The sequence below is a fragment of the Chelonoidis abingdonii genome, chromosome 6, assembly GCF_003597395.2.
Source record: "Chelonoidis abingdonii isolate Lonesome George chromosome 6, CheloAbing_2.0, whole genome shotgun sequence".
Taxonomy (NCBI): Eukaryota; Metazoa; Chordata; order Testudines; family Testudinidae; genus Chelonoidis; species Chelonoidis abingdonii.
The window spans coordinates 17,495,462-17,507,347 of record NC_133774.1 but is presented as its reverse complement, the minus strand read 5'-3'; the positions used below and the strand labels follow the sequence as shown (position 1 = coordinate 17,507,347).

The 11,886-nt window shown below is 37.8% G+C and overlaps 1 protein-coding gene across 6 annotated transcripts in view; it reads right to left on the bottom strand.

The window, feature by feature from the left end:
• Positions 1–2,735: 2,735 nt before the first annotated feature.
• SMAD4 (SMAD family member 4) overlaps positions 2,736–11,886 on the bottom strand; it is a 31,209-nt gene continuing 22,058 nt past the window's right edge. For 5 of the 6 annotated variants that reach the window (XM_075066873.1, XM_032777752.2, XM_075066872.1 and 2 more), the window contains 7 exons: positions 11,680–11,799; positions 11,419–11,532; positions 9,819–9,869; positions 8,657–8,840; positions 7,265–7,433; positions 5,870–6,008; positions 2,736–4,169 (listed from right to left, as the gene is read on the bottom strand). In XM_075066873.1, coding sequence (XP_074922974.1) covers positions 3,958–4,169; positions 5,870–6,008; positions 7,265–7,433; positions 8,657–8,840; positions 9,819–9,869; positions 11,419–11,532; positions 11,680–11,799 — 989 coding nt within the window. In that variant the 3' untranslated portion in view covers positions 2,736–3,957. Of the gene's footprint in view, positions 4,170–5,869; positions 6,009–6,468; positions 6,557–7,264; positions 7,434–8,656; positions 8,841–9,818; positions 9,870–11,418; positions 11,533–11,679; positions 11,800–11,886 lie in introns of those variants that run through there. The other variant, XR_012656067.1, reaches the window with a different exon arrangement.

Genomic DNA, 11,886 nt, shown 5'->3' with positions numbered 1-11,886 from the left:
AATAATATTTGCCTAGCCAGTGTGGACAGCGCATAGACATCTTACAAATTGTTAAGGGAGTACATTCTTGCAGTTAAAGTAAGAGCACAACTCAGACACAGGTTCAATATCTGCCTCTGCTACAGACTTCCTTGTGACCTCAGACATTTCATCTCTCAGTACCTCAAATCCCTATCTGTAAAAAGGGAAATAGTACTTCCCAACCTTAGAGGGGTGTTCAGAGGATAAAGCCACTAGGCAGTGCCGTGATGGGGGCCATGCAAGGAGCTAAAAGGATAGATCATTCTCAGAAACTTTTCCCAATCAAGTCTAGAAGAATCATTTGAAGACTAAGCCTAAGCCTAGTAAATGGTTTCTAAGGGTGTGTGTACACTATGAGCGAGAGGTGTGACTCTCTTGCTCATGCTCACACACCTGTGCTAGCTCTCATCAAGCTAGTGCGACTCTAAATAGCTGTGTAGTGTGGCAGCAGAGGCATGGCTTGGTCATGCTGAATAAACATGCCTGAAATCGGTGGGTACGTACTCGACATGGCTCTGCTGTGCCTGCACTGCCACTACTTATGCTATCAAATGGCTACACTGCTATTTATACTCACATGCTCCCTCAACAGGAGCTAACATATGCGTACACAAGCAGAGGAATCACACCCCTTGTTCACAGCGCAAAGCCTAAATAGGAATTCAAAGGGGATTGTGTCCCCAGTTTACACTAGCAAAGAAAATTGTTAAACACTTTTTTGAACCATTTAAAAATCATTTCATTGGCAGTTTATCGCCAAATCCTCTAACTTTAGCATCTAAATGCCACCATTTTAATGCCAGTGGGGACGAGGCCGAAGTAAAACTAAACTTCAATTTTAAGCTTTGTGGAGAAGCTGTCCAAATATGGTGGAAATAATCCCAACCATTCTACTTTAAATCCAACTGAGAGCCAAGCCTTCTAGTATCAGTGCTTTTCTGAAAAGAATCCAGGATAAGAGCCAACTGCTGCCGCTCTTCAGTTGCCCAGGTCTGAAGGCAATGCACAGAAGGGTGGCAATACTGTGACCCCCACCTTGCAAATGCCTTTCGGGTCAGGACCCCCAAATTGAGAAACGCTGGTCTCCCCCTGTGAAATCTGTATAGTATAGGGTAAAAGCACACAAAAGACCAGATTTCATGGTCTGTGATGTGTTTTTCATGGCTGTGAATTTGGTAGGGCCCTAGTTATCAGAGGATGCGAGGCCCTGACTCTCCTCTCACTATCTGCAGCTCCTGCTCTGAGGCCAGAAGAACGAGGAAAGGATGAGAAGTAATGGGGCATGGCCTCTCCCTGCACAAGAGGTGGAGGCATATTTCAGCCTGCTCACCTCTCCAGAGGCCGATGTTCATGAAACCCCTTGGTAGGTAGTTCCTCCTGCCCACTCAGGCTCACATGCATGCTTGGAATCATGCTACGACCAGAGGAGCCTGCAGCCTGAGAGTGATTCTAGGAGATTGCAGGGATGGAGGTATGAGGAGAGGAGTGCAGCCCAGCTGTGTGTCCTGCTGAGACTGCCCCCCCAAGCACATATCCTGGGAAGACAACGCCCACTGGCCTAAGAACTGCAGGGTGCCCCAGCTGGGATGGGCTTCTAGACTCCAGGCATCAAACGGAAATATTGTCTCTTAGAAAGAGGAGAGTACACATGGGACATGAATCTCTGAAAGGGAGTTGCAGCCAAAAGAGCTTGGAAACTGCTGCTCTAGTCCATCCCCATGCCAGCTCAAGGTTGTTCTTATTTGTTTTAAGTGTCTCCAAGATGGGGCATCCATCCACAGTTTCACACTCACACACCTGGCAGGAAATTTTTCCTGATTATAAACCTGGAATTTTTACTTTTGGTTAATTCCCTAGTCATCTGAATTTGTTGCTCTAATCTGAATACTCTCTTGTTTGCCTGAATCTGAACACAGTATTCCAGATGCTGTTTATAAGAATTGAAGGGGGAGATCATGTGCAAAGATCAACTGAAATGAGTGCCCCACGACAATTAACTTGTCAAAAGTTTGTACATTTTCCAAGTGGTTAGGAACCAAGAATCCGGGATTAAGAGCACAGTAGATAACTCAACAGCCAGATGGGTAAGAAGAGCCTGTGGTCAGGCTTCACTAGTTCCAACAACCCAGAGACCATTTTTGTTTGTTTGTTTTTTGGATGAGTCAGGATCTTTGACCAAATGGTTAGAAGCATCTAACCACCTAAGAAAAAACACCCAGCTGTCACTAATTTGGGCAAGTCATGTGAGCTCTATGGATGAAAAGGGCTCTTCTAAATGCTATCATAGTCCTCTGCAGATTCTTGACATGATGCAAGGAATGTGGCAAAAAAAACAAACAAAAAAAACCCCTTGAATAATCTGTTTCAAGACTGTTTCTTATTGTGTTACCTGATGAAACTGTTCTATTAGATTGGTTCAACATAACAATGCAGGCAGACAATTAACAGTGTTTGAATGCAGCACTGGATTTGCACTCAGTAGTTCTGGGCCATTTCTTCAAGTTCCAATTCCCTACACAAATGCCACACCCAGTCGCTAAGAAACAACAACTCTTGCTACATCTCAACAAGCACAGAACAGAAAGAAAAGCTAGAAGAGCCCTAATGAAAAACATTAAAATTTAGGATGGAAGTTACATAAATCTTAATGCTATTGGCTGCTGCTGATCTTTCAAGGAAAAGTGACCAATTACTCTACATTAGTGGACTTAAAGAGAAGAAAAAATATTTAATATAAGCAAACAAAATACAATTGTATAAATTGGGGTTTTCAGAATTTTATTTATACTATTAACTAGAGAGAAAGCATACATATTGTAACTGTCATACAGTCAATACATTTGCAAGTTTTTCTACTTTAAATTCTCTATACAAAGTCATTGCCAATTGATGAGGTCACTGATGGCATCAGGCTTAAAATAACCAAGAGGTATAAAAACAAGTTTGTCATCTTGCCCTGAGTGGAAATGGTGAACAGATACAAAAAACTGGATCCTAAATACTGATGTCATAATGTGTGATTTAATGGTATATGCAAGTTATCACTTTTCAAATTAAGTATAAACACTCAAGCTACCCATTTTAGACAAATACCAAGTCTGACTTTTTTTCCTTTGTATTTAGATCACAGAAGTCAGCAGTAGTTATGAAAATATGTTCCTGCCATTAGGATATTCATTATGTCATTTAATTGGCAATTTTACAGATTGGATATTTCATGTTATATTTAAACTGAGTGCCAGCACTGAAAGTATCCACTCCTGTTAGTGTTTTAAAAAGTGTGCCTATATAAATAAAACTCTAAGACATCTTTTTAAAATATAGTAAAGGAAAAGTAACATTTTCTTTTTTCAAGCTACTTTTAATTATCATCAACAACATATTCCTCATTTTTGGCAATTTGTACCCTTCAATCTGGAAAAATCACAGCAAGATATTCATCAAAATAAAGAAATATCTGTTACTAACGATTTGTTCCCTAAAAGAATTAAATGCAAGATTTCAGTAACTATAAAGTTGTTTTAAGGAAAATGTTTACGGTGATTAGAAAGAATTTTCAGATATAAATATATATAATATATATATATTCTGCATACAAAAGGGTCTCATGAGGCTTATCAGCAAGTTGCCATAATAGAGCAGATCAAAGTTACCAGTACTGTGTTGAATCCCTTTGAAAGTACCCATATGGCCTTTACTTTAAGCTCTGAGCCACCTGCTGGGACAGTAAAGTTCTGAAAAAGTAACTTGAAATCCAATTTCTGCATGTTCAGTTTCTTTCTGCTAAGAGCAAGAAGGCAAACACATTTTTAAAACCTGGTTTTAAAAGATTAAGCAGAACAAAGGTAAAGTATATCTTCAGGTTATAAACAGAACTGTATTTTACAATCCACCATCCCGACACTACAATAGCCCACAGCAGTGTGCAGAGGGATCTCAGTCCAGAGGTTGCGGGTCTGCAATAGGCATGGTATGAAGTACTTCATCTAGAAGCTGGAGGGCCCGGTGTAAATGAATTTCAATCCAACAGGGCGTTTCTTTGATGCTCTGTCTTGGGTAATCAGGCCCCCAACCTTTCACAAAACTCATCCTAAGTATGCATAAGCGGCGAAGATCATCTACGCCGATTCCAGCAGCAGCTGACAAACCTAAATAAGAGGTTTTGAGTAAGTGTTCATGTGCGTTTCCTCAGACATGCTGTTTTACCATGCCAGTTTTACGCAACACCTAGCCAATTCTACATAGTAACCCGTTTGCTCAGCTGTTCCTCCATGTACAGTTCTCCCTCTCCACAAACCATACCCATCAACATTTATATATTTGTGCTACAGATACATAGGTTTTCCAACTCTACTTTTTGATTTATGTGACTATGTATCCTTGTAAACCTGTATAAGCGATCAGATACAACCAATTAACCTGAAAACAGTTATGTGATGCAAGCCAGTCTTAAAAGCCTATTTTAGAAAGTTAACTACAGCTAGAAATACTTATGTCTGGAATTAAGTGAACAGTAGACTGGTCAGCCTTATGAGAAAGTATTGACAATTCAATATATAGCTGTGCCATCTTGATTCAAAATGGCCCAAAAGAGACAAATCCAAATTAAACAAAAAGCAAGCAAAAAGGACTTTCAAATCTGTATATGTAATTTATCCAGATCAACCGTCTATGTACAAGCATATGTATGGAGCCAATCTCAGTTTTCCCTTTCAACATGATAACCTAACAGAACTATACAAATGGTGTGAGGAAACCTCCAACACCCACTGCAGTTTATTTGCTGCTAACGTGATTTCTTTAAAATATTTGTAGAGAGGGGCCTAAAGCCATAATTGTCATTTGAAATGTGCTCTTAATGAGACCTGTTTGTATTTCCATTTTAAACCTCTATTTCAGTGAATTTAATGTTGCAACGAACATTTCCCAACAGTGTAAAGTTGGTACAGACTACAGGTTGCCTTCTCAAGGAAGATTTTTTTTTTGTTTGTTTTAACGCAGACAAAAATGTACTCCATTTAAAAAACACAACCCTTACCCAAATTATTTTGTTTCTTTTTATATTGTTTTGTTCATGTTTAATGAAACAGAAGAAAATATGAATATGGCAACTGATCATTAAATAGGACTGTTGCTTTCTGTTAATATTAACAAGTTAAATTATTTTGGCCACAACATTTGCAATGTTCTGTGAAATGGCTTGAAATATCTACTTGCCAACAGCAAGACAGCAGCCAGAGAAGATTGATGTGCTTAAGTAAGTGTCCAGCATTTTCAAAAGCCTAGCTACTTATTTAGGTGCCAAAATATGACCTTAGGAGCCTAAACTTGGGCATCTATTTTAAAATAAAAATCTTTCCTCTTAGCAACATTCAGGGCAAGCTCAGTGACAGATCCCAACACCTTCCTCCAGAACAAGCTTTTTACTTGGCTTTTTCCCCTAGACCTCAGTGATGGGCCCCAGTCTCACACCCCTTCCTCATTTTTTTGCAGCTGACTAGTACATTTAGAGCTCTCTGGGAAATTTTTCAAGCTCTGTTTTAGGAGGTGGAGATACAATTTCGTTTCGAGGAAAGTAGTTATACTGTTTGACCTTTGTGCCTCGGAAGCAGCATACTTTGTCTCACTCCTTTTATAGAGACAAATTCTGCAACCATGTTCACACCCGGAATTCCCACAGACTTCACAATGGGAGCTTCATGTGCAGAGAAGCTACAGAAATAGATACTCTTATTTACTTGATAAATAAGAGTAAGTCTGAAGCGTGAATAAGCATAGATATATGGTCCCCATTCACTGTAGGGTGTTTTTCCTTAAAAAGAGCAAAGAAACTACTTAATATACTTACTGATAGCTGGGGCTATTCCACCTACTGATCCTGGTCCAGGGATGTTTCCAGCTACTGCTGCAGCCTGGGCAGCAGCTGCAGCTTGTGCAGTGGCAGCCTGCTGCTGCATCTGACGATGACATTGGCGTAAATCAAACACCTTTAAAATAAAATATAAAGTCCTGCATTACATAGATTTATCTTAACCACTGAGGGAAAGAGTTCATAAGAGCCAATGCTATCACTGCTGTTATGTATACGAGAAATTAAAAATCGTAACACCACAGAGTTAGTCTCCCTAGACACAGGCAAGCTTTTACCAACTGATTTTTTATTTCTGTTGGGATCAAAAATTCTATCCATTGTTTTTACAGACTCTAAGATTTGAGCACTAGTAGCTATACAAAAAGCCCACCACACTGAGGCCCTGATTCAATCTATGTGCGCTAAAGAGGCTAAGATTGTCACAAACTGACAAAATCCAGGAGAATGTCATAGCTTACTAGTTAATTTCAAAAAGCAAGGAATATAAATGAAAAATTAGAGATGTGTACTCCTAAACTTTGAGAGTCCCTGTCTGCTTTTGTCATAGCCTTGTTGAAATATGGCAATTTACTTACGCAGAATACTGACAGCTGGTAGGCCTCAAATTAGAACAGCTAGGTTTCAGTTTGTGGGCACACTGCTTTTTTATGATCAGACAGGGTACTGAAATACACAAGAATTCTGCTCTCAGAGACTGAGGGTTTTTACAGTGAGTGAAAGAAATCCAGTGCCCTGGGTACACTGCCCAGCACAGCAGTTTGGTTTTAAACCTCATTTTACCCTGAGATGTATTTAAAGCAAATTATCATTTTAATGTGGGTTAAATCTGAAATCTATAGATTAGATTTAGAAAAATATATGATTTTGTATAAGAAGTTTGACTTTTGGTGATTCATTGGTTCAATATTTCCATGCCGATGCTTTTATTAAAAAATTAGCTATCTTTTCAAGATTTTACTATTACATTTCAAAATATTTTTTTTTCCAAAATGAGAAAAACAAATTGGACCACATTATAAGCTTAAGTAACCAATTTTTTGTACTAAGTCATTTAAACAAAAACTGTTAAAATGCAAAACCACAGCTAAGATTGCTTGTGACAGAATTATGAAATGGCTGGTTGCTTCCATAACATATAAACAAACACTGCCAATTTAAAAAGCCATTCATCAACAATAAAATAAACAAAAAACTTTACTGGGCACCAGTTAGCCTAATAGAGGCTAAAACAGTTTTTGTTTTAGTGGGAAAAAATAATTTAGGTTATTTGGTTTACATTTCTTTCAACACTTCATAAAACAATTTGCCATTTACAAGGAACAAATTCATTTGTTATTTCCTACAGTTGTCATCCAGGATATTCAAACCAACCTTTATATATGCACTTGGGTAAATCTTGTGAACTGCATCTCCTGGTGCACGCCCTGCTTCTCTATCCAAGTAGTAACTCTGGACGAAGACTGCATGGTCACTGAGGCACCTAACCCACACATCGCCTTCACCTTTACATTCCAACTGCACCCCTTTACCTATGTGCAACCTTAAAAAGGGAAAAAGGTCCGATGTACTTAGGTTCACAAGCTACACATTCAAACCTTGTTAAATGAACCATACACAAATCTTAAGAGTTCTCAGCAGTCCACTACACCATAATCTAAATTCCAGGCTGTAAAATAATTTAGCTAGAAGGTGAATAATTTACTATTTTTCAAAGAATTAGGATTGTTGAAGTCTTAGCAGCAGCAGTCAACTGCAAGCTATGCAACAAAAGCGTGAAGGTATATCACATCCATACTGCATAATGAGCACACTGCATTGTATACGTAACATTAACTTTACGGGAGTAGCAGCATGGATAGGCAATGTAGGTCAAGGAACATTTAAAGTAATTGGAGACAAAGATCCTGCATTCCAAAACCGTATCTGAGCAAACACAACACTTGGGCCTACTATTTCAGCAGAGTAAGAATCCACACTGACAAGTGTCCTAAATTGTTTGCAGCATTGCTGTAGCCGTGCTGTATTAAAACATGAGAGAAACAAAATGAGTGAGATAGTATCTTTTCCTGGCCCACCTTCTGCTGGTGAAAGAGACCACACAGAGCTCTTCTAAAGTCATCCAAGTGTACAGTCCTGCATTAAGAGAACAGCATTCTACACATCTTTTAAAGCAATGCTCCAAAACAGCAACATGACCTCTTGGTAATGTCACAATCATGCACCATATTTTAAGGTAATTAACTATTACACTTGGAATTATTTTAGTCCTGTTGCATTCCTGTTTGTTTCATGGGGAAAGGAGTTTATCGCTATCAAACGAGTTCCTGAAGTCCTTTTCCTGCTCCTTCACCAAAACTTCAGTGTGAGGTGAGAATGAAAAACAAGTGTCTTTTTTTTTCCAATTTGCCTATGATGCTCTAAAGAACCTGCGTGCTTCACTTAGTTTAAATCTTCTCACCTCAAGCCCAAGGACACAAATTGAAAGTTGACATAATTTTAAAAACAAAATACAATTATATAAACCAACAAATGCTACATGCCACCTCAAGGGGCACACTCCTAGCCACTGATACACTGCTCAGATGCATGAACATACCTGAAGTATGAACCCAAAGGCCCAGGAAGACACATGCTGTAGTAGCTTATTAATCAGAATGTACATAATGGCACTTATACCTTCAAAGGAAAGATATATACCAAAAGTTGGAACAATAAATATAAAATACAACCAAAGTCTGGTGTTCCAGAAGATATGCAAAATACCTTGCTCTTTCGATGGCTTCTGTTCTGTGCACATTAGAAAGCTGGCCCAGGCAAAAGCGGTCTCCTCCAGAAGGGTCTACATATCCATCAACAGTAACAACTGGACAACTTGAAGGGACTTTAAATGTCTCCCCAACCTGCACATCCATTTCAAAGTAAGCAATTGAACACCAGTACTCCGGAGCTAGAGAAGACAAAGAACAGACTGAAATGTGACAGTAAAAATTCTGCAAAACCCTGAGAGACAAGGGTTTAGGACTTTTGCCATTTGTACTTGGAATTTAATTTTCAACTGTGTGTGCATGTATTTTTTATGTATCTGTAAGAGGTCAGCTGTGAGAGCTTAAATGAGCACAAAACTGCCTCCGCTTTCAAATTTTTATGTAGCATTTACTAGTAAAGGTTTTGCACATTAGAGATGGAACAGAACACCTGGGCAGGAATGAGATCATGGTAACTTAAGCTTGCAATTGCACTTAATTATTCTAACTGCACATCAATGTCAATGAATTTGCATATTAATTATACTTTTTATATACAGATAGATAGTACAGGTTGATTTTTAGGAAATTAAGAATCACTGCAAATATTAGGAAAAATACTGTTTTTATCATAATAGGATAGACACAAAGGTTTCCAGTTTTTACAAAACCCCTCAAGGAACAAGTATTTCAGACTTATGTTTATGAAACAATACTTCATTATGAAAGTGTGGATTATATAAAAATTCATATTTTTGTAATTAACATTGCTGTCTTATCATCAGTTAAATTCAGCTTTCAATCATTGCCAGTTTTCCTTTCAGTGGTAGAGGCCAATGAATGAAAAAATAAGTTACTGTTTAAATCATACAAATGATATAACCTGTGTGATGGGACAAACTGTATTATTGTAATGTTAGTATACAACCTTGCATCTGCAAGTTGAGTAGTTTTCTAGGTTTCACACCAAAACTATACTGCTTAGATTCCACCAATTGCTTAAGCTTTAAAAAAAAAACAGTTTTTTCTAATTTTTCCTATCTCAAAATGTATTATTTCTTTGTAACACATGCTTGGCATAGCTTTTGAAGTAGGTGACACATGGCTTTGTTTCAGGCCCATATGGAATAAACTGAATTTTCCATTATGCTTTGAACAACTCTTCAGAAGCATGCACTTACCAGGATGATTTGATATAGGAGGCTGGAATGCAAGTTCATTGTGAACTGGCCCTTTAAAAAAAAGCATGAAGTTTATTTTACATGAAGATACAGATTTCTGAATATTAAGTTTTGGTAGAGTCCACAATGTGTTAGGCACTTTCCAAACAGAGAAGAAAGTATGGTCCTAGCCCTGACAAGTTCATTCTAAAAACAGAAGTCAGCAGACAGCTTAGTCTTGCCAAAGCGTAGTTAGCTAATTTATAATAAAAATTAAGTTATGCTCCCCATAGGCAGCACAGCAGAAGTATATCTTTAGAAGGGATTTAAATGTGCTGTCTTACAGATGAGTTCAGGACACACATCGCGGACAAAGGCACAATGGCTTCTGGGAGAAAATGACAAAGTTGGTAGATGTCAATGGATGAGGTTGCCCAAAGTGAGAGGAGCAAGAGGCTAAGAAGAGAGCCCAGGGATACCACTACACATTTTTAGGCAAGTCAAAGTATTAAATTAGAAATCCAAGTAAATATTGAGAACGTTTATGAGTAACTTGAGCACCAGAAATATTTTTGAACTCCAGTACTTCATATAAACAAGATGAGGTATGAGTGGGAATCAGGTATAAGGGAGTAATATAAAACTTAATAACAGAGTCTAAAATATGTTTTGTTGATACAGGAAAACTGCCAAAGTAATTTATTGCAATAATTGATTTTATCTCCCCCTCAGGAATAAAGTGCGGAGCATAACCACTGCAAATAGAATAATTTGTAAGTACAATAATAGGAAATCCAGAATGATCCCAGTGTTTAGAGATTACTGAATTCCATAATAGAGAAGAATTTTAATTTTTGTTCTTTTCTCACCACAGTCCTTGCTCTTAGATAAACTATCTAATCTGCTATACCTTTAAGCTCTACTGATCTCATTCAAACCTACTAGATTACAACACAGAAAAACAAAAATCAATCTATTTTGCCTTGAGGCCAAGGGCCAACTAGGAATCTTTAAAAAATATCCATTTTCAGGTTTGTTTTGTAGTAAGTGCAAATGTACGTGCCAAATGTCTCCATGAATTGGGCTGTAGTGGGGCCAGTCAGCAATGATTTTTAACTTCTACAATATTTTTAAATTTTAATGCACATAAATTACACTTTAAAAGCAATGCCTGTCTAAGTACTGTAAGTTATTAAGAAAATGAGACTTTACTCTAAATATGTTTCTAAAAGATCTGAAACAGGAACTTGAACCAAAAAAGGCCAAACATTATTTCAAAAATCTACGTTTGGACAAAGGAAGTATTTATAGCCAAGTTATAAAGCTCTATAAACAGAGACTGAAAAGGGAAATTCTGACAAGTTTTTAAACTACAAAACTGGATGGTGCCATTATAACACAAGTAAAATTTTAATCTGCTCGTCTGTTTTGATGCTGCACAAAGTACAGTGAACCAACTCTCATGGAGCTTTTGTATTTAATTGTCAGATTACACAGTAATTATAGTTTTATAATTAATAGAATTTACACTTGTGGGGGGAAGGTCACAAGAGAGGTTCTGCCATTATCCTACAATGATAGCATAAAAAGTAGAGCTATTTGAAAATCCACAAATGCTTACAGTAATGTCCAGGATGGGGCATAGGTGGGTGATGCTGAAGATGTCCATTCTGGTGGTGAGGTATAGTAGGTGTGTACGCTGCCGTTCGACTTCCAGTCCAAGTTGTTGTACTATCTAAAAGAATAAAAAAAAAAAAAGGGACTGGGCTACTTTGCCTTTAAGGGAGCTTAAATATGTCATTTCTATTTTTTTTTATTTCACCTGAATATTTATTAATGAATTTTAAAAAACTAAAAAGAATGCATCGATGTGTATACTCACTGTGATGGTAAGTAGCTGGCTGAGCTGTAAACCCATTCTGCTGCGTTCCTGGCTGAGGCCCTGAAGCAATCTGTAAAAGTCCATCACTATGGCTACCTGTCAATATACTGGTTGGCTGACCTGGTAAAAGAACATACTTCCCATTCATAAATATTCCACAATTTTATTATTAGAGGGAAACTGCACAGACCTACTGAGGAAAACACA